Consider the following 19,738-nt stretch of genomic DNA (forward strand, 5'->3'; position numbering starts at 1 on the left):
TACAACTTGCATGCCAATATGCTCTAGCAAACTTGCAATGGCATTTTCTCACATCAGTTACCATAGTTTAGGCTGATAGGAAATGACAACTGCATCCCCTAGCATTGCTAAAAGTTAGATGAAGCCTTGGCTGAATTCTCTTAAATGAACTGCTGTTGTTGTCAGACATAAACTAACTCATCACTCCAGATTTCATAGATCTAAGGCATGGAAAATGAGAATATTTCTAATGGCAGAATGCAGCTACATTTTCATGATTCATTCAGACTTTGAACATGCTGTATTTGCAATACAAACAAAATACTGATTGAAAAGGACAAAAGTAAGTTTGGATGGCACAATGTGTTCATTCTGTGCAAATGTCATTCCAATCTAATAAATATAAGATTCCATGTGGGTTAGTGTTTCATTATATTATTTCATAATCTTCCATCCAATGAAACATTGCCTTCCTTTACACTATTGGGGTCTCTTAACGATCCAGCACTTTGAGTTGGCTCATGCAGTGCAAATCTCCCAGATGTTTTCCACTGGAGAACGTGAGGCCACAACTGGGAGGTGCTCATAGGTTAGTGCTCCCACCCAGGGGCCAACTAAGCAGTTTCAATGACCTGTGTGATTGTGTCATCTTACAAATTGCAGTAGATGCATGGACAATGCCATGTAGGTGCACTGATTAATAGAAAATACCACCTTTGTAAGAACCTAATTGTGAAACCCTGCAGACTCCCTAACATTCTGCTACCTTCATTGATTTTGACACTCCCATTCCAAGGACCAACTGAAGTGGTGCAGAACATGACACCCCCTCTCCAAATTAAGATATAATAAATAATAATAATAATAATAATAATAATAATAATAATAATAATAATAGTTTTTATTTATACCCCACCCATATTATTTTTTAAAAACAACAACCATAAGACATAAAAAATGTCCCAATACAGGGCTGCCTTCAGATGTCTTCTAAAAGTCATATAGTTGTTTATTTCCTTGACATATGATGGGAGGGTGTTCCACAGGGCAGGCGCCACTACCAAGGAGGTCCTCTGCCCAAGGCTGGTGTACTTATTTTTCAATCTGAGCCTGATAATCCCACATGTGCCTCTTTGGTCGCTGACGGTAAAAGTGCAATCATTATAGATCTGTAGCTTCTACTGTGGTGTGCCAGCCATGACCTTGCCACTGCCCTGCCCCACTCCATATAGCACCATTCAGGAAAGCTGCAGAGATGCCGGTGTAGGGAAAAGCAGCTCTGCACCACCATACAAGACACTACTGTTATGAGCTAAATAATTAGCTGCCCATTCAATACACCTAGAATCAGCTGACCTCCCACTCTGTTTGACGGAATGGCCAGTGCTACCCATCCTCCTTCCCAGCTCCTTCACCTAGTCACGGTTCTCAAATGTTGAATGAAAATCCTCTTGATAAGGGACCATAAGGACTAAACTAAGCATGACTGGCAAGATCTATGTTTAAGATCTCCCAGCAATGTAATCATAATTTAAAATATAGTAGCTGTAGCATGCCACCAATCAGATTAGCACTGTGGCACTGGAAATCTTGTTCACCTGATAAAATTATGCCCCTTAGCTGCTAGTATCTCTACAAAGCAAGTAGTATTTTGGGGGGTGGGGGACAATTTTATTCACAAAACATCACCAGTGGGGTGGGGGAAGGGCTAAGACCCCTCTTCACCAGCATTGCACTCCTAAGGCCATTCTCACTACAGCTGCTTTGTTCATTGATTTAACCATCTCCTAACCACAAGTTTTGTCTCAAATGTCATTCCAAAAACAAGATTTTTTTTTTTAAAAAAATGACTACTAATAGTATAATAATGCTTACAGTAGGTTAATCCAAACAATCTGTGATCGGATATTAGAGCCACAATGAGAGATGGTGAGAAAAGGATTATTTTTCTGCTTTTAAAATATATTTTTCTCCTGTTGCCCAAAGTAAGAAATTAGCCCATTTATGCAATTCTACTGGATGACAAAGTTACAGAAGTGGGAATTTGGACTGCAGCAATTTTAAGCTGAGCTGGCAGCACTTTCAACAAAAGAAAATACTATGATTAGCAGATTTCATTATTCCATACAAAAATAGCTGTTCAGTTCTAGCAGGTTTAAATTCTTGTTGCAGCTGTTATAACAACCGGACATCTTCAAAGCCTGAAATTCATCATTTTCCCATGCCAGGAGGTAGGGGTTATTTATACAGTCATTTACAGAGCTAAGTTATTGGTTCAGAAGCAATGTGTAATGAATGAGGCAACTCGGTTTTCCTAAAAGATTTTGCAGAAATACCTAGGGTACTCAGCCTCCCTGCTTCTCTAGAGGCAAAAAGTATAATAGGAATGAACAATACCTGTTCTAACCTAACATGAACTTGCATGTTTTCTAGTATGGGTCAAGACGGGAACATCTTATATGCTGTTTACTCGTCTGGATCATAAAAAATCATATATTTGGTTAAACAAAATGTCTTAGACATGTTGAATGCAATGATAGTGCAGTATTGCTTGGTGAATATGAGACAATGGAATATGAGACAAAGACCCACAAAAAATTATCTTTCAGTGCAACTAAGGACATAAAGATTGACTAGTATTAGTTCTGAAATGCAGCAGAAACTCCAGGCAGTACTTTTTTTTGGGAAAAGAACTGGAGAATGCCTCTACCAGCATGCATTCACTCTGGGATAATCCATTTGCCACTAGTGATGCCAATAAATCAAACTCCCAGTATATTTATTTTGAAACTTTTAAGTATGGATTTACTAACCCTGCTCCTAAACTGGACACAAAGGACAGCCAATGCGTTACTTAGATAATCTCAGAATTCCAACAAACACAGCCTATACTCATGAAGATTGACGCAGTTCTCCAATATATAAAGTTTGTTGTTTGATATTCTATCCAAGGCACACTAATTACACTTCCTCACTTTTTCTTAAAAGCAGATGTCATTTGCTAGATTTTTAGAGCAGATAATGAACAGCAATGAACATGCATAGTGCCAAGAACTGCTGTCAGGAATGTTAGTAAATTTTTGATCTTATGGATACATTGAGAGTAGACCCTAGTACCTTTGGTGAAGAGTTATTTGACAAATGAAACTAAGGCTACAATTAACTCTCTCCACGGTTTCACACAGTGAAAAATGAACAGGACTCCACATGCTTCTGTTCTTCAAAATGCAAACATGGGTATTGATTTGTAAAATGTCTTATAGAGCAGCAAGATAACACATTACGTATCTATATATGTCTACAAGCAATAACAGAAATTTGGCATTCATGAGTGTTGCACAGCAGATCTAAAGTATCACATTTTAACTAGAAATCAATATGACAGAAATCAATACCCCTACTTTCCTGGGAGCAAGCCCCACTTAACCCCACCGACACTTTCTTCTGAGTAGGCATGTATAGGATTGCACTCAAAAGTAAGACCCAATGAGCCTACTGAAACTTATTCCTAGGTAAGTGTTTTAAGACTGCAGTTTTGTTTTAAATCAAACAAAACTAAAACATTTCAAAAGACAAGGAAGGATAAAACTGAACAGCAGTAACAAAACTTTTTCCACTGAAGAATGGCTTTTATGCTTCATACTGTACTTTTATTTAGATGTTTCTAATTACTCTGTAAGCCACCTTGAATCCTGGTTTAAGAAAATTTAGGGATATTATAGAATCATGGAATCATAGACTTGGAAGGGACCCAAGGGTCATCTAGTCCAACCCCCTGCAAAGCAGGAATCACATCTCCTCTCATTCTCCTCTTTTCCAAGCTAACCATACCCAGCTTCTTCAACTACTCCTCATAAGTCTTGGTTTCCAGACCCTTGACCATCTTGGTTGCCTTCCTCTGCACACGTTCCAGCTTGTCAACATCTTAAATAATTGGACACAGTATTCTAGGTGTGGTTTGACACTATTATTACTATTACTATTATTATTATTATTATTAGTACTTTAGTACATATATGTAAACACAACATATTTGCAGACAATGTTATGCAAGTCAGATATGTATAAACCTCATTGAAATAACTCTTTGCAATAAAGAAGAATCACAATATGCATGTGTTTTGTACTTTGTGATCTGAGTCCCAGTAAAAAATGCAGTTTGAAAAGCTACTTTCTGAACATGTTAAAATGCTCACATTGTATACAGTCTTTTCATGCCACTGGACATGCACATCGGAAAACTACCATTTTTTGAAGACATGCCCCTCCTTCCCTTACAGCCTCCCTCAGTGTGGAAATGGCAAACATCCTTAGCAGAACCACGGTCCTTCCTCTATATGCATTCTGAGGTGGTGCAGTCTTATGACAGAACTGCGACAACCACCACACGTTTGAAACACCTCTTATTTAAGCTTGTTCAATACCTTGGAAAGGATAGCCAAGGGGCTGTTTCTACTGAACAAGGATATCTATTTCTAGCAGAACAGGAAGTATTCTTCAGCACAAGAAAAGCATTTGAAAAACATTTTTCTGCAGTCCCCTTGAGTGTGCAGAAAGCTGTAAAAAGAAGGGATCTGTCAAGAAAACCTTTAAATGAAATGAGATTGCATGTAATCTTATGTGTGGTATAAGAAAATGGGGGGGGGGGAACCTTAGCCTTTGATTCAAAATCTCTTTCATGTTCAACTGCTAGAGGAAAAGGTACTTCCCAGGGCAACTGCCATTCAGAGAATTTATCCATGCACATTTGCTCTCTATGTGCCACAAATTAATTTTATTATTCTCAAATTTATTTTTTTCAATGAAAGCTATTTCTTTTATTTGAAAATGTATCTAGTCAAAACTATTTAGTGCGCTGTTTATTATCATCATTTCTGTGGCTATTATAAACTGTGAAACAAATTAGCCTTTTAGTGTGCATATGTGGCCATGCATTTGCTTCTTCCTTCACAATTGTGAGCAATCAAATCAGGAAGTGTCCAATCAATCATGGTTCCCATTTTGTCTAATCTGGGAAATTATGCTTGCCAGCTTCAGAAAAAGTCAGTATATTAAACACAAGTTTGAAATTAGTTTTGTTAATAAAAGGTATGTGGCATGTGAACATACAGATTCTACTTTTAGCTGTCATGACAATCACCCATTGAAAGGCTTGCCCTTCATGGATTTGCCTAATTTTGTTTAAAATGCCAGCACTAAATTCAGTGCACAGTACATGTATTGTATAAATATGTGCTTTTAATCGTTCTGAACATACAATCAGTTCCATTGTATAATGAAGGTCTAGCATTATGACAAAAATGGTTTCTCTTTATTCACTACCTATATGGTTGCTAATCTGGTACGTTTCTGTCATGCTTCCTCCTCCCCTAGTTATCTTGTTCCTAAGCTAGCCACCCAAACAAACAAACAAACAAACAAACACTAGTTTAGCCTTTTCTCATAGTGAGATACTCTATCTGGATGATCAGGGGGTCTCTAGTTGGCCTTTTATTTATTTATTTATTATTTAAATACTTTATTGACAATCTTATACAACAAATAAAGTATACATCTTCTTTTACTAGGTAAAGGTAAAGGGACCCCTGACCATTAGGTCCAGTCGTGACCGACTCTGGGGTTGTGGCGCTCATCTCGCTTTATTGGCCAAGGGAGCCGGTGTACAGCTTCCGGGTCATGTGGCCAGCATGACTAAGCCACTTCTGGCGAACCAGAGCAGCGCACGGAAACGCCGTTTACCTTCCCGCCAGAGCGGTACCTATTTATCTACTTGCACTTTGACGTGCTTTCGAACTAGGTTGGCAGGAGCAGGGACCAAGCAACGGGAGCTCACCTCGTTGCGGGGCTTCGAACCGCTGACCTTCTGATCGGCAAGTCCTAGGCTCTGTGGTTTAACCCGCAGCGCCACCCACGTCCCTCTTTTACTAGACATGAGTATAAATCTTATAAATGAAGCAACAACCATATACAAGTAATACTCCATTTGTTAACAAACAAAAAACTTTCTTATTCCTTTTAGTGAATTTTCCATTATGGTTCCAATCTTTTATGGGGGGTGGGGGGTGGGTGGACCTTATCTGCTGACTTTAGGCTTTTTTTTTTTATCTAGGTCACTTTTCAGCTATTGCTTGAATTTATTCTGTCCTCATACCTCTCTGTGCTGTGCTCCATCACATCTAGCTTTAAGTTTTCATATTTAGCTGCTTTCTCCAGCCCAGTTTGTTCCTTTATTTCACATTTCAGCTGCTGTTTTGACTTCCTTACTCAAATCCTGGCAACTGACCTTTTGTTCCCCTTGGATTGTGATTTTGGATTGCTTTTCTGGTAAATAATTATTGGCTCCATCATGATTTGCCATCCTTTAGAGCAGGGACAAAGAACCTGTAGCCCTCTCAAAGCAAACCATACTGGGCCTGAGAGTCAGGATGTGACTAAAATAAAAGGTAAAGGTAAAGGTACCCCTGCCCGTGCGGGCCAGTCTTGCCAGACTCTAGGGTTGTGCGCCCATCTCACTCAAAAGGCTGTGGGCCAGCGCTGTCCGGAGACACTTCCGGGTCACGTGGCCAGCGTGATAAGCTGCATCTGGCGAGCCAGCGCAGCACACGGAACGCCGTTTACCTTCCCGCTGGTAAGCAGTCCCTATTTATCTACTTGCACCCGGGGGTGCTTTCGAACTGCTAGGTTGGCAGGCGCTGGGACCGAGCGACGGGAGTGCACCCCGCCGCGGGGATTCGAACCGCCGATCTTTCGATCGGCAAGTCCTAGTGACTAAAATACATGATGACTATTTACATTTGTTGTGGGAGCAGATCTGCACCCCTGAAAAATACCCTACTGTACCAGGCGAGGAGACAACAGAACTCAAGACCATGCTGAATAACTAAGGAATGACTAATACCAAGATAAACTAAACCTAAACCCCTGAAAATAACCTATCGTAACTGATTTTAAAGATTGTGTTGATCCCATTTTTTAGTGTGCTGTGCACCCTAAAGTAAAGCACATAATCTATGGCAGAAAGCAAAAAATGGCCTAATCCCATGTTTCCAGAAGGTAAAAGTGCTTGAAAATGTTAGTAGTTGAATTTTGTTGTTGTTGTTATGCTGGTTTTTCTGTTGCTAAAAATACATTGTTATAGCTTCCGACAATGATCTGCCATTTTTAAAACAAACAAACAAACAAACAAACAAACAAACAAACAAACAGCAACACACCCTTACACCTTATCCAGGATACTTTGTGAGCAGAGTAACTTTGTGAGCAATAGAAGCTGACAGGAGCCAATGAAGCTGACAGGCTTATAACGGTGTGTAAGCTGCATGATACCTGTTACAACTGTCTTATTCTTTCCTGGCCACCTATGGTTTGATAATACATTTCTTTTTTAAAGTGACAGAAAAAGAGGGAGAGAATAAAAATTCTACCACTAGTCCAGTGTCAGCAAACGCACAATACAGGTTGAGTAGTCTGTGAAATTGTGGGGCTGTGTCATGGAAGTTACTCCTACAAGGGTTAATGAAATGAATGACAAATCTGAAATGTAGAACTGCCACAGTCCAGAGCTGCTGGCCAAGGCATGTGTCTGTGTGACACCATATCTTAGTACGAACTAGCAAGGTCACCAACAAGTGAAGGCTACTAGCTTGTGCCAGGGTAGTTTGGAAATTATGGAGAAAGAAAACCACACCATGTGAACACGCCCCTTGCAAAAAGGACTGCAGCACAATTTCCTCAATACGCTTTAAAAAATGCACCCTGCTGTCTCCATGGCAAGTCTTTACCACAGAGAGATTAAAGGATGCTGAAAATAAACAAATAATATCTGACCAATTTTCCTTGTGATATGCAGTTCCTACGTTTAAATGGTGGGAAGCCTTTTTTTTCAAAAGAAAAACTTCACTTATCACAGCAGGTATTTCTTGACTGCAAACAGTCATATTGCACAAAAGCAGTATGCGCGCGCGGGGGGGGGGGATAAAAGAATCCTAGGAAATCGACTACAAGCAAAAATAAGCAAACCATTTAAAACTTTGTGGTAATTCTGAACAATGCAGTAGCCATAACTCACCCAAAGGGGAATTAAAGTTGAGTATCGCAATTCTGAAAATTCAGAATATTCAAAAAAATAATAATCCTATTGGCCTTACAAGAAAACAGAAAGACACTCACCAAGGTGGGCAAGGGGCTTCTGAAAAGATGTGTGTCCCTCATGAAGCAATAACATGGTGGTTGTAAAGAATATAGAGGATTAATGGTGCTTTAATTAAGTACTATAATGGGGATGAGACAAAGATGACTCAGAGACAGAACTCTTCATTACATAGATCACAGCATTGTGACAAACAGGAAGAAGAAATTAACTGTTATCCTCAAAATCATCATCACATCACTGAAATCAACGGTATGAGTGGAACATGATTAGCTGAACGTTTCCAAAATCATCTTAAATAATTTTCTGGTTCTATCTGCAAGCTACACACCATAGCTTTTACATATGGATGGTGTCATCTGAAAACCAGTTTCCAGCAATTCCTGGGTTTCTTTGTTTTATTTATTTATACATTTAATGAGAGAAACTGGTGTTCTGCGAACTGCAGAAAAACATCTGTTTGCCTCTGGCACAGAGGCTCATTTGTTAACACACAGCTAATATTGGAACACAGGGAAAAAAAGTTGGTGGAAAGGGAAAAGTCTGAATTGTCAGATAACGTAGACATAGATTTTGTCCACTTAATAAAATAAAAAAGGAGGGAAAGTCCAATGCATGCACTACAATCTATTTTTCTGGGAGTACATGTCCCAAGGCTCTGCAGTCAGGATTGAGTTATATAATATTGAAAAGAAAAGTGGTGAAGGACATAGGCAAGAGTGCAGAGAAGACTGAGAGCCCGAAGGCATGGGAACCAGGGATATTAAAACAACAACAACATTCATGTAAGCAGGCTTTCCCTCTTCCACTGTCCTCAACCCACTTACACCCCCTCCAGAAAAATTGTTCCTGGGATAGTACAGGGAGTGAAATTAAGATGGAGGAAGCAGTTGGTATAAACTGGGTCCTCCTTATGTGAAAGGAGGAGGAAAATGAAACCAATCCATTTGGCAGGAATTGGTGCAAGGCTGCTATGGAGGAAAGGAGGAAACGATGGATAAGGGCACCCAGGGACTAGGAAGATTTGTAAGAAGCCCAAAAATTTGCTCAGCAACAGAAGATGGTGGGGAGGGTAGTGGAGTTGCCCTGCAAGGTAGTGGCAAGGTTAAGGGAGCTCTGGGTTGGTGACAGCACCATCCAGCCGCATCCAAGGAAGTGTTATGTCACTGGGAGGCTGATTTGTTATTCCCTAGCGTGGGTGGTGCTGTGGTCTAAACCACAGAGCCTAGGGCTTGCTGATCAGAAGGTCAGAGGATTGAATCCCCATGACGGGGTGAGCTCCCATTGCTCCGTCCCTGCTTCTGCCAACCTAGCAGTTCGAAAGCACATCATAGTGCAAGTAAATAAATAGGTATTGCTCTGGTGGGAAGGTAAAAGGCATTTCCGTGTGGTGCTCTGGTTCGCCAGAAGCTGCTTAGTCATGCTGGCCACATGACCCGGAAGCTGTACGCCGGCTCCCTCAGCCAGTAAAGCGAGATGAGCGCCGCAACCCCAGAGTCGTTTGCGACTGGACCTAACGGTCAGGGGTCCCTTTACCTTTACATTTTAACATTAGGATGCATGAATCAATAAGAGGCTGGCTAAAGATCCTGGCTTGTTAGGAAGCAGTAAGCCATGCTCTGAGTTTGGATGTAATAGAGACATGCTACTCATGCAGAATAAATGATGATAAGCCAGCAACCCTGGCTTACCATGATGTGCACATTTCATTTCTACTGTATATCTAAGCCAACAATCTGAAGGATCTGAAAGCAAGGACAAATGTGCATAAGCACTCTTGCTTTTCCTTAATTTAAACATTTTCCTATGCTGTGAATTCTGATCCCACCTTCAGATTACCTTGTTCTAGTATGCCTATATTGTTATAAGCAACTGGCACTAATTTTTATTTAAAATAAATGGCTTGTTCTACACTTACCCAACCAATCCATTCATCCATATACCTGCCCACACACTTCTTCCCAGGTGTAACCCCGGAATAAACTATATCCATATATACTTTCTCTCTAACTAATTGTATAATTTACTTAATTTCTTTCTTCTGTATTGTAGTGCCATTTTTGTACCTGAAAGTGCTGTTTCAGTTGTTTTTCATATATCTTTGCAGAAACATTTTTAGGGCTGCCTTATGACCTAATTCACCAACACAGAAAATATTGCACTCCCTTTACACACATATACTTAGCACCAAACTAAATGAAATGTAAGGCATTCCATCCTGCTGATACTATATAAAAAAGCACAAAGCTGGCAATATGTCTTATAAATTGTGCTAGTACTTTCTCAGACAGATATAAGTGTAAGGAAAATTTGCCTTCCCATAGTATTTCATGTTGCTGTTACTAATTCTGGGTCATTATTGCTGAACTGGAAACAACCGCAGAATATTGAGAAATCCAGGTCACAGGGAGGAATTCAACATCATGCTATTTTGATCGTTCTATCAGCTCCTGCGTTTCTGCTTACCAGATGGAACAAGCACCCTCTTCTCCTCCCTGCACACTGGTCTGGGGGAATCTTCTGATCCTCCAAAGTGGATTGGGGGAGGAGACACACAGCGAGAGGAGAGAGGAGGGAAGTCCCATTGCATTAGTGGGAGCCCTTGGGTTGGCTTCTGGTAGTTCACCAGGTTATATGAATCTGGGCCACAGTTTCCACTAATATAATTCAATGGTTTGGTTTTTCTTTGTTTGCTAACAATGCACCATTGTTAGCAAACAGCACCATATATATCACACACACATAATTAATCATACATGTATAGTCAATAAGCAAAGGCAGCAATTATTAATTATCCTTAAATATTACAAGTAAAATACTGAAAAATGCATTGGGTAGGTAAAACATCAAAGTTTGGTTTCATGGCAGGATTCAGCATCATTTAGCCAATTAAAAATAATAATAGTGGAGGGACTCATCAATTCAGTGCCACATGGAACCATGACACCACAGCTCATGAACAAACCACGAAGGAGTGCTTAGAATGCAGAAGGGTTGGAATTGAAGTGGATGGGCATAAACTGTCAGCTATGTATTAAGGCCTAAACAACACCCACCCACCTACAATTAAGATCACACAGCACTAGGGATGCTTGAATCTGTCAATTTCAGAATCTCGCAGTTTCTCATTTTTCCAATCAATAGGTGATATATATATATATTAGAAAAATTCATCAGCATTATATGCTACTTTCTCCTAATATACACATTTCTGTACTGTATGCAATTTTGCCTTATACAAACATTTGTGCTTGTGATTTTCATTAATATATGTGTTTCTATGCCATTTTATAGGCACTGCATGGCTGAAGAATTGCACTACAAAATTTGGCGAAGTGTGAATTTTGAAGGGTGGCCGTGTTTCACTTCGCTTATTGTTTCGAAAAGTGCAAATTACGTAAGATTACATTTAAATGCAAACTGAAATGGAATCCATCCCAGTTCCTCTCCAGCACCTTATCCTCCTGCATAAGTGCTTCAACAAACACACCCAATCAACTGAATATGTCAACTAACTTGCTGCACACAATGCTTACTTATAAATTTATCATTAATGTTTAAAGTTATTGTGCAGAAAATGCAGAATTTGCAATATAAACCCGGGGGGGGGGATCAAATATGAATCAGTACAAAGAGGCAGGAAATAATAATTAAAGTAAATACACACGATAAAGCAATCACGTTTGCACTGGGAAGCCTAATTACAGTGGTGCATGCACCATCTACTTCAATGACCAATCTAAACCCTTCATTTAAAAAACCTGAAACAAATAGCAATCCTGTTCAGCAGCAGAAAAGGATAAGGAATTGATAGTAATCCTCATGCTCCTCGCATGAACTCCAAAAGACATTTGAGTGAGACTTTAAAAGCTGAAAATTGTCCATCAAACACACAAAATAAGTTCCTCTAATCCTTGTGCCACAAATTACTAATCCATCTGGAGAGCTAAATTTGTTTTGTGTGTTTACAAGGATCTAAATGTCATCCGACACACAGACAACTAGGTTAGTAGCATGTGGGTGCAGGGGGAAACATTAAACGTCTGAATCAGTTTGAGTAAGTAGAATTTACAAAAAATAAAAATAATAATAATGTACTTACAGCTCTCTATCTCCAGTGTGCAGTTTTGTTCATCCAGGGGGTATCTTCGTAGATCCATCATACATGCAGCTGTTGTTGTAATTCTAGGAAAAAGCACATACAAAAGCTATTTTTGTGGATTTTGTTCAATCTGCTTGATATACAGGCAGATTCTCAAGGTCCAAGAAAAGTCAAGAAAACAATCCATATTTGAAAGAAAACAATCAATATTTTTGCCTGATTTTAGAACAAGCTGAATGCCATTTATATTGCTTTATGAGGCATTAGTCTTTTTTAGTCAGGATTTCACTTCCAGTGGTCATAAGCCAGTGGTGGGTGGGCCATAGGCAAAAAGTGGGAGGAGCACTTACCTTACCTTTGTACAATAGCTATGAAAAAGAAATAGGTTTCTACATGCACACACACATCCTTCTATCCTCAATCCATATAAACAAAAGGCATCATCACAGTTAAATGACACATTCTAGCCTGGCAAAAGCACTTGGGGAGGGAATGCAGTATGGTAAGTGAGAGGTATGGTCTGGGGAGGAAGTTTGGATGAAAAATAGTCCCTGCTAAGTGCAGATAATTATAGAACATCACCACAACTGGCCACCATCCCAAAAAATGGTCACACAACTTGTGGTTGTGTGAATCACTCTTTAGGCTTATGAATCTCAGATGAATTAAAAACCCAACAAGCAAGTTTTCTGGAACCAGTTCCTCTCACATACTGGGACAAAGAATGAGGGAGTACATTGAGACAGAGCTTTTTGTACAGCACCATCTCAGAAGAGCATGATGTCTCGTGTATCCTGCAGTCTGCTGGAAAGATGCAGAACTGTCCGTGACTAATATTTCTTGCTAGTTCTGCCAGGGAAAGGGAAAGGAGTAGTGAGAGTGAGTAACTCTTCTGTGAAACCCATCATGGAGTTGTGTAGCCCTTCGGCGCTGAAATGCCACAGCCAACCAAATCTATGGAGAAATTACCCTTTTTTGGCCTTTTATCTCTCACAGAAGCCATAGCTCTACCATATTTTTTTCTTTTCTTTTCCTTTCCTTAAAGACTACAGCTTTGGTCTGAGGTTTTGAATTTTAATAGAAAATTCTAATAATTGTATTTTTCTTCACAAACACAGCACTTCCTTATTCACACCTAATAGGGTGCTGGCATCCCCACTTCCACACAAAAGAGTATATAAACTTATGGCAAACATTCTGAGAAAACTTGTCCACAAAATATGTAGAGTAAGGTAAGTATTTAAAGTTCTGAGTTTCCTACCCACCACACCCAGCAGAAAACAGGTATGCAATCAGAGGACAGATTTGAGTTCCTCATTAGCAGTCTTCAGTATAAAATTATTTTCTGCACCTGATTTTATACTTTTATTAAAACCCTTATCAGAAGTCTCCCATGTGCAATGACTAAGCTCTGGTGACTCTCGTGTCTGAAATAGTTACAAAAGCTGTGCACTTGTAGCTCTGCCCAGTGTTCACTTCTGCTTCTTGGAAGCATGCCTGCTTTGTGACAGTTGGAAAGGCTGGCAGCAGACCCAGTTATAATATATGGAAATCTGAGGACAAAACTGCCTTGTGATTAATTTCTCTCCTGCACGGAGAGATCAGCTTTGAAGAAAAATGGTTATGGCTTTTAGCAACAGTATTTTCTTCTTTTCTTTTAATTTGCTGCCTGTTGTGAAATTCAGGATAATTCTGTTTCCAGGTCCCTTGTGGAAAAAATAAAATAAATTCAAAGCTTCCCTTCTACTTGGGCATTAAGATGAAGTGGGGCATTTTAAGAAACCTTGAATTATAGTGACATAATCCCCGCTCCCCAACATGTGAACTTTTCAACAGATTTGGGACTTGAAAGTACTTGGTCTAGGTTGTGGGGTGGAAAAAAATACTGCCACAATCTGCTATTCTTCTGCTTTGCTTTGTTTTGCTTCTGGACTTTTTCAATCCAGGTGAATGAAAGAGCTTGTGCCCATGGATGAAATAAAGCAAAAAAGGGATGTTGATATGATGTTTCACACCATATCTCTTGGTTCATGGTTAGAGAAAGGAATTACAGTCTGCAAGCTCAGATGTTAACAGCAATGACCAGAATCTTATTGACCATGAGAATCATGTGATACCAGAAATCCAATATACTGTCCTTGCCTGCTCTAATGAACGCCCAAGTAGAGCAGGGCCTATGAGCCACAGTGAGGGGCCATCTCAGGCAGCAGAGCCCACTTGGGGCAACAGACCCCAATGTCAATCTTTCTTTCCCTTTGCCTTGTTCCTGATGTGTATCTTCCCTGATCCCTTCTTCCCTGGCAGGGAGGAGGGGCGCCATTTTGGAGTCTGCCTCAGGTGCCAAAATGTCTTGGGCCAGCACTGATGTGGTGTAATACAGCATCATTGCACTCTATGTATAGAATCAAACTGGGGAGACCCAAGTTCAAATCTTTACTCAGGCATGATGTTCACTGGTTGAATTTGAGCTAGTCTGTTTATCTCAGCTTAAACTATAGGGCATTGCTTGTAGCTGCCTGTGTCTACCTCTTAAGAACTGTAGGAACTGTAGTTCACCCCTCACACTGCTACGATTCCCAGCACCCTCAACAAACTACGTTCACAGGATTCTTTGGGGAAGCCATGTACTCTAAATATATGGTGTGTATGCAAACTTCTTCTTCACCTTGTGCCTTGTTTCATCAGCCTTCTGCATTTTTAATGCTCACATCCACTTTTACTATCTCTTTCTGCTAGATTGTATTGGCCTACATACAACTATTATCGACTTTAATCTCAAGGAAATAAATGTTAGATGGGATCGTTTTACTCATCCATCAAATTAGATTACTGCTATTTTAAGCACCCTGCCAGCAAATGGTGCTTCTCAGTACAATTTGTTCATAGAATTTATTAAATAAGTTACTTAATTTTTTAAAATAAAAAACTAGGCAGGCCTGTATCGGAAAGTTTTTAATGTTTTATATGTGCTGTGAGCCACCCAGAGTGGCTGGGGAAACCCAGCCAGATGGACGGGGTATAAATAATAAACACTATTATTATTATTATTATTATTATTATTATTATTATTGCTTCCAAACTTTCACTGCCCTCTTTCCCCCCCTTAAAAATAAAATAAAAATGAAATTGAAACCAAAAGAACTTTTGGCTAATGCAAAAATTGTATGCCATCTGTAGTCTGTCCTGCTACATAAATACAGCACAAACCGGTATCTAAGTGGTCACTTCATTATCAGGTTTAAGCTTAAACTCTTTAACCTCACAATAAGCACTCAGGTGACTGGCATATTTCACTGTGACTCCAGTCATTGAAACAAAAGGTCTTCTAAGCTAGACAGCTGCAGAATAACAATTTGTAGTCTATGTAGGACGATTGCTGTGATTCTATGATTCTATAACTCACAGAATGCCACAGTACAAAGCAGAGCATTTGGCCATAACACAGAGGAAAGCTGAGAAACAGACACATAATTGAGTTAAGAATACAGTCTATCACTTGAGTGATTTTAATAACAAATACAGCTATAGTTATGGGGCCATTAGATGTGTCTGGTGTAGGAGTTGATGGCCCTATGTCAAAACCAGAAAAATGTAGCTAGACTAGGAGACCGCTCATATGTTTAAAGAAATGGCTGAATAAATCTGAGTGATGTGCATGCTTCTTCTTTTCCTACACAAAGAGCTATGTGAAATCAGGACTAACTGTTTGGGCCAGCTCATCTGCTATTAGTTACCTACCTACCTACCTACCTACCTACCTACCTACCTATGTATCAAATTTATATCCTGCCCTCCTTCCCAAAGGAGCCTAGGGCAACAAACATATCTGTAATAAAAGCACACACACACACAAACATTTTAAAACTGTTTAGAAATCTAACAAAACAATGAAACACAATAAAACATGTCTGAATAGGCCTGCCAAAAGATCTTTTCAGAAACCTAAAATAATGTGATGCCTTCAGGAAGTTCCAAAATACAGGTGTTGCCACGCTATAGGGAAGCACAGAATGGACACTGAACAACATTTGTAGAAGTGCAAGTTCTGCAGATTGAAGTGATGAAGTAGACTTAAAGTAAAAGCTGCACAGAAATTCAACAGGAAAAAAACCCTGTATAAAATGCATTTTATTGGTTCGAGATCTCATTAAACAGCTGCCACTACATCTCCCTTTAATATTTTTTAAAGTCTGTTTTGATAAGGATAGCACCTTGATGTGGAAATCACTTAGTATACATTACCCTCCTTAAAGCATCGCCACCATTAATTTAATAACATTCTAATTTTACTTTAATTTCCCCCCACTGCTCAATTCAGTACTGAAGTCCATAAAAAAACTTCTAATGCTTTCACTTGAATTGGAAAGTGCCTCCTCTGTCCACTATCCATTCCATAGTTCTTTCTATCTTCCTTACCGCTAGGACCCTGCACATTGTCCCAGCAATCTTGTAGATGACAGATTTAGATTGTATTGAAAATCAGATGAACAGATGAAGCTTAGAGGAAATTAAATGAGGTGAAACAGGCAAGAAGTGAACAGATGAGACAGATGAAATCTCTCACTCCGTTAGCAAATAAATATACAAAAATTGCAAACAGAACATTTAACATAACTAATGCAATTTTGTGGGGTGGAAACCCTTATTTTTTTTAAGGCAGAGTAAGAAAGATGGTCGAAAAAAAATAATGGCATCTTAAACGTGGGGACATTCCTAACATTTCAATTTCCTGCATATTTTGTGGCTGTACGTGTAATCTTTCTATCACATTTGTTCATAGTAGAAATAATTGCCGAGGAAAGTGTTGGGGAGTAGGGATTTGAACACTATTTAGGAAAAAAATATATATTTATATAAAAAAAACTACAATGACTTATACATGTTGGCAGGAATGTGCAATTCATTCTGGGACAGACCATCTTAAGGAGAGGCCATAAAATGGGCCACATTAGGAATAATACAAAGCCAACTGGATTTCTTTATTTTAGATAGGTTGGAGAGAAAAGGATGACAGAGGTGGAAAACTGCAGCATCCTGAATACAGTTTCAAATTCAAAACAATATAGCTAATCCAGGGACACCTGCATCAAATCAAGAAGAGGGGCATACTATGTGAGAAATAATGCCTGAAGGGTTGAGAATGGTAACAGAGATTCTAGGTTGCCAAATCTGAGTCTTGGAGAGCTGGAAAACTCGTAATTCTGCTTGGACAGAAAGGGACATGAACACAGACTGGCAAAACAGATAGTGCCAACCTCAGCTCTTACCCAAATAAATTCTAACCCACAGTGCTATTTTTTCTAGAAAAAGAGGTGCTGGACCTCACAATGAATGCCTCTTATAATGGCAATGGTGTCCATCTGAGAGGTGCTGGAACTGAGTTCCAGTGAGTTCTGCTGAAAAAGTGTCCTGCTTACCCAAATACTTGCCTCTTACCCAAAGAAATCCTAATGTCTCACTAAAACATACAACTTGAATTGCTACAGGAAAGCAGTGTCCTCTGTGCCCTTTAGAGATTGCTCCAAAATGCTGCCACTGGAAGATGTGGAATTGCATGGTTCTTGAGTGACCTTTGTACATTTATTGATGTTTGCTGTACTGTGGTTTTTAAGAAAGCACTCCTATAAAATACAGTTTTGTAAACTGTATTTTATAGGAGTACTTTCTTAAAAACCACAGTACGGTGGTACCTCGGGTTAAGTACTTAATTCGTTCCGGAGGTCCGTTCTTAACCTGAAACTGTTCTTAACCTGAAGCACCACTTTAGCTAATGGGGCCTCCTGCTGTCGCCGCGCCGCCAGAGCAAGATTTCTGTTCTCATCCTGAAGCAAAGTTCTTAACCCGAGGTACTATTTCTGGGATAGCAGAGTCTGTAACCTGAAGCGTATGTAACCCGAGGTACCACTGTACAGCAAACATCAATAAATGCAAGTTTAAAGTGGCAAGCTAAAGTTTCTATTTTTCGTTTTCTTACTTATGCATTGGCCTACCCAAAGATGCGCAATCCGCCATGGTTAGGCTGGAAACTTGTATGTTGAGCATAGAGAGCCAAATAGATGAAAGAATCCTCTGCTACTGGTTCAGAGTTCAGCAGATGGACAACACTAGGTTACCAAAAAAATGCCTGATTGAGCTCGCGAATGGATTACTCCTTAAAAACTGGGTACATCATTCTGCCCAACTGATGGGCAAATATGACCTCTCAGGGATCCGGGCTCAAAGAACTTTTCCTACATTCTCAGAATAATATTTTTAAATGGGCCACAAGGGCAGTGGCTACTAAAAACGATTTAACTCCATGTACCTATCCACATGTGCCCCATTATATTTTAAACTTAGAGAGGCCCATGAACATACGTTTTACTTCAATGAACTGACTTTTGTACAACTCCGGAAAGCTGTTACAGAGTTACGATTAAATCCAATAAACTCTGCTTATAGAGATGGGAGACATAGAGGCATACCAGTAAATGAATGTGTTTGTATTAGGGGATGCCCTGAATTAGAGACCTTACGCATTATATCTTACATTGCCCCTTATACAATGAAGCAAGAGAATGGTTTTTGACACCTATAATGACAAGGTCCCCTGGCCAGAATCATTCTGACATGATTCTTTATCTCCTCGCAGACATAGATAAGCATGTGACCTGGCGTGTAGCACTTTTTGCAACTGCCGCCAGGAAAATTAGAAAAAATTATATAACCGAGATAGCTTTCAACTGTAAAGAAGATGAATTTATTTGACCCCATCTACACCAAGCTGCATCTTTCTCACTAAACTTTGTACATGATTCTCTCTTGTATTATTTAATATTACTTTTAATATATTAGTGGCCCTGCGGTGATTTTAGCTTATAAATTTTATTGTCTGATGTTTCAATTTATATATTAAGGAGTTTCTATAGCTTTGTGCAGATTAGGTCATGTTTTGACAATGTAAATGTTTTAAGTTTTTGTATCAAACTAGTATATATTTTATTGAATGACACTGTATACATTGCAGCAACCTTTGGCTATAAGCAATAAACTTGACTGACTGACTGACTGACTGAGTGACTGCTTATGCATTGATAAAACTAACTCCAAGATCCAAATACAGAAATGGCTGCTTGGAATATACATGGGGATAGTATATTGAGACACTGGGGAGATAATGATGCAATGAAAGACTCCAAGAAAAAGATCATTTTTAAAGGATAGAGCTTATCAACAGAAGCCTACAGCGCTGACTAAATCCTCTATTTTCTGAATTGACTTTGTGAGAGAATGTTCTGTGGCACTGGCTACATGACGTAAGGACTTTCTAAGCTGTGCTAATGTGGCTTCCCAACCTGGAGTGAATGGAGGCTTTAGCTCTTGTTTTTAAAAAATGGTTATGTGTATGTAGTTAATCTCATTCCCACTTTATTATTATTTTATTTAAAAAATAAGTAAGGCTACAAAAGCCTCAACATAGAAGTATTCCTATTTTTCCATACACATCATTAAGTGTAATTTTGTAGTTC

General features: G+C 39.3%; 1 protein-coding gene across 5 annotated transcripts in view; it reads right to left on the bottom strand.

Moving 5' to 3' along the window:
- GABRB2 (gamma-aminobutyric acid type A receptor subunit beta2) overlaps positions 1-19,738 on the bottom strand; it is a 108,824-nt gene that overhangs the window by 44,114 nt on the left and 44,972 nt on the right. For all 5 annotated transcript variants that reach the window (XM_053376459.1, XM_053376457.1, XM_053376463.1 and 2 more), the window contains exon 6: positions 12,231-12,313. In XM_053376459.1, coding sequence (XP_053232434.1) covers positions 12,231-12,313 — 83 coding nt within the window. The remainder of the gene's footprint in view (positions 1-12,230; positions 12,314-19,738) is intronic.

Source organism: Podarcis raffonei, chromosome 2 (genome assembly GCF_027172205.1).
Source record: "Podarcis raffonei isolate rPodRaf1 chromosome 2, rPodRaf1.pri, whole genome shotgun sequence".
In the NCBI taxonomy this organism is placed as follows: domain Eukaryota; kingdom Metazoa; phylum Chordata; class Lepidosauria; order Squamata; family Lacertidae; genus Podarcis; species Podarcis raffonei.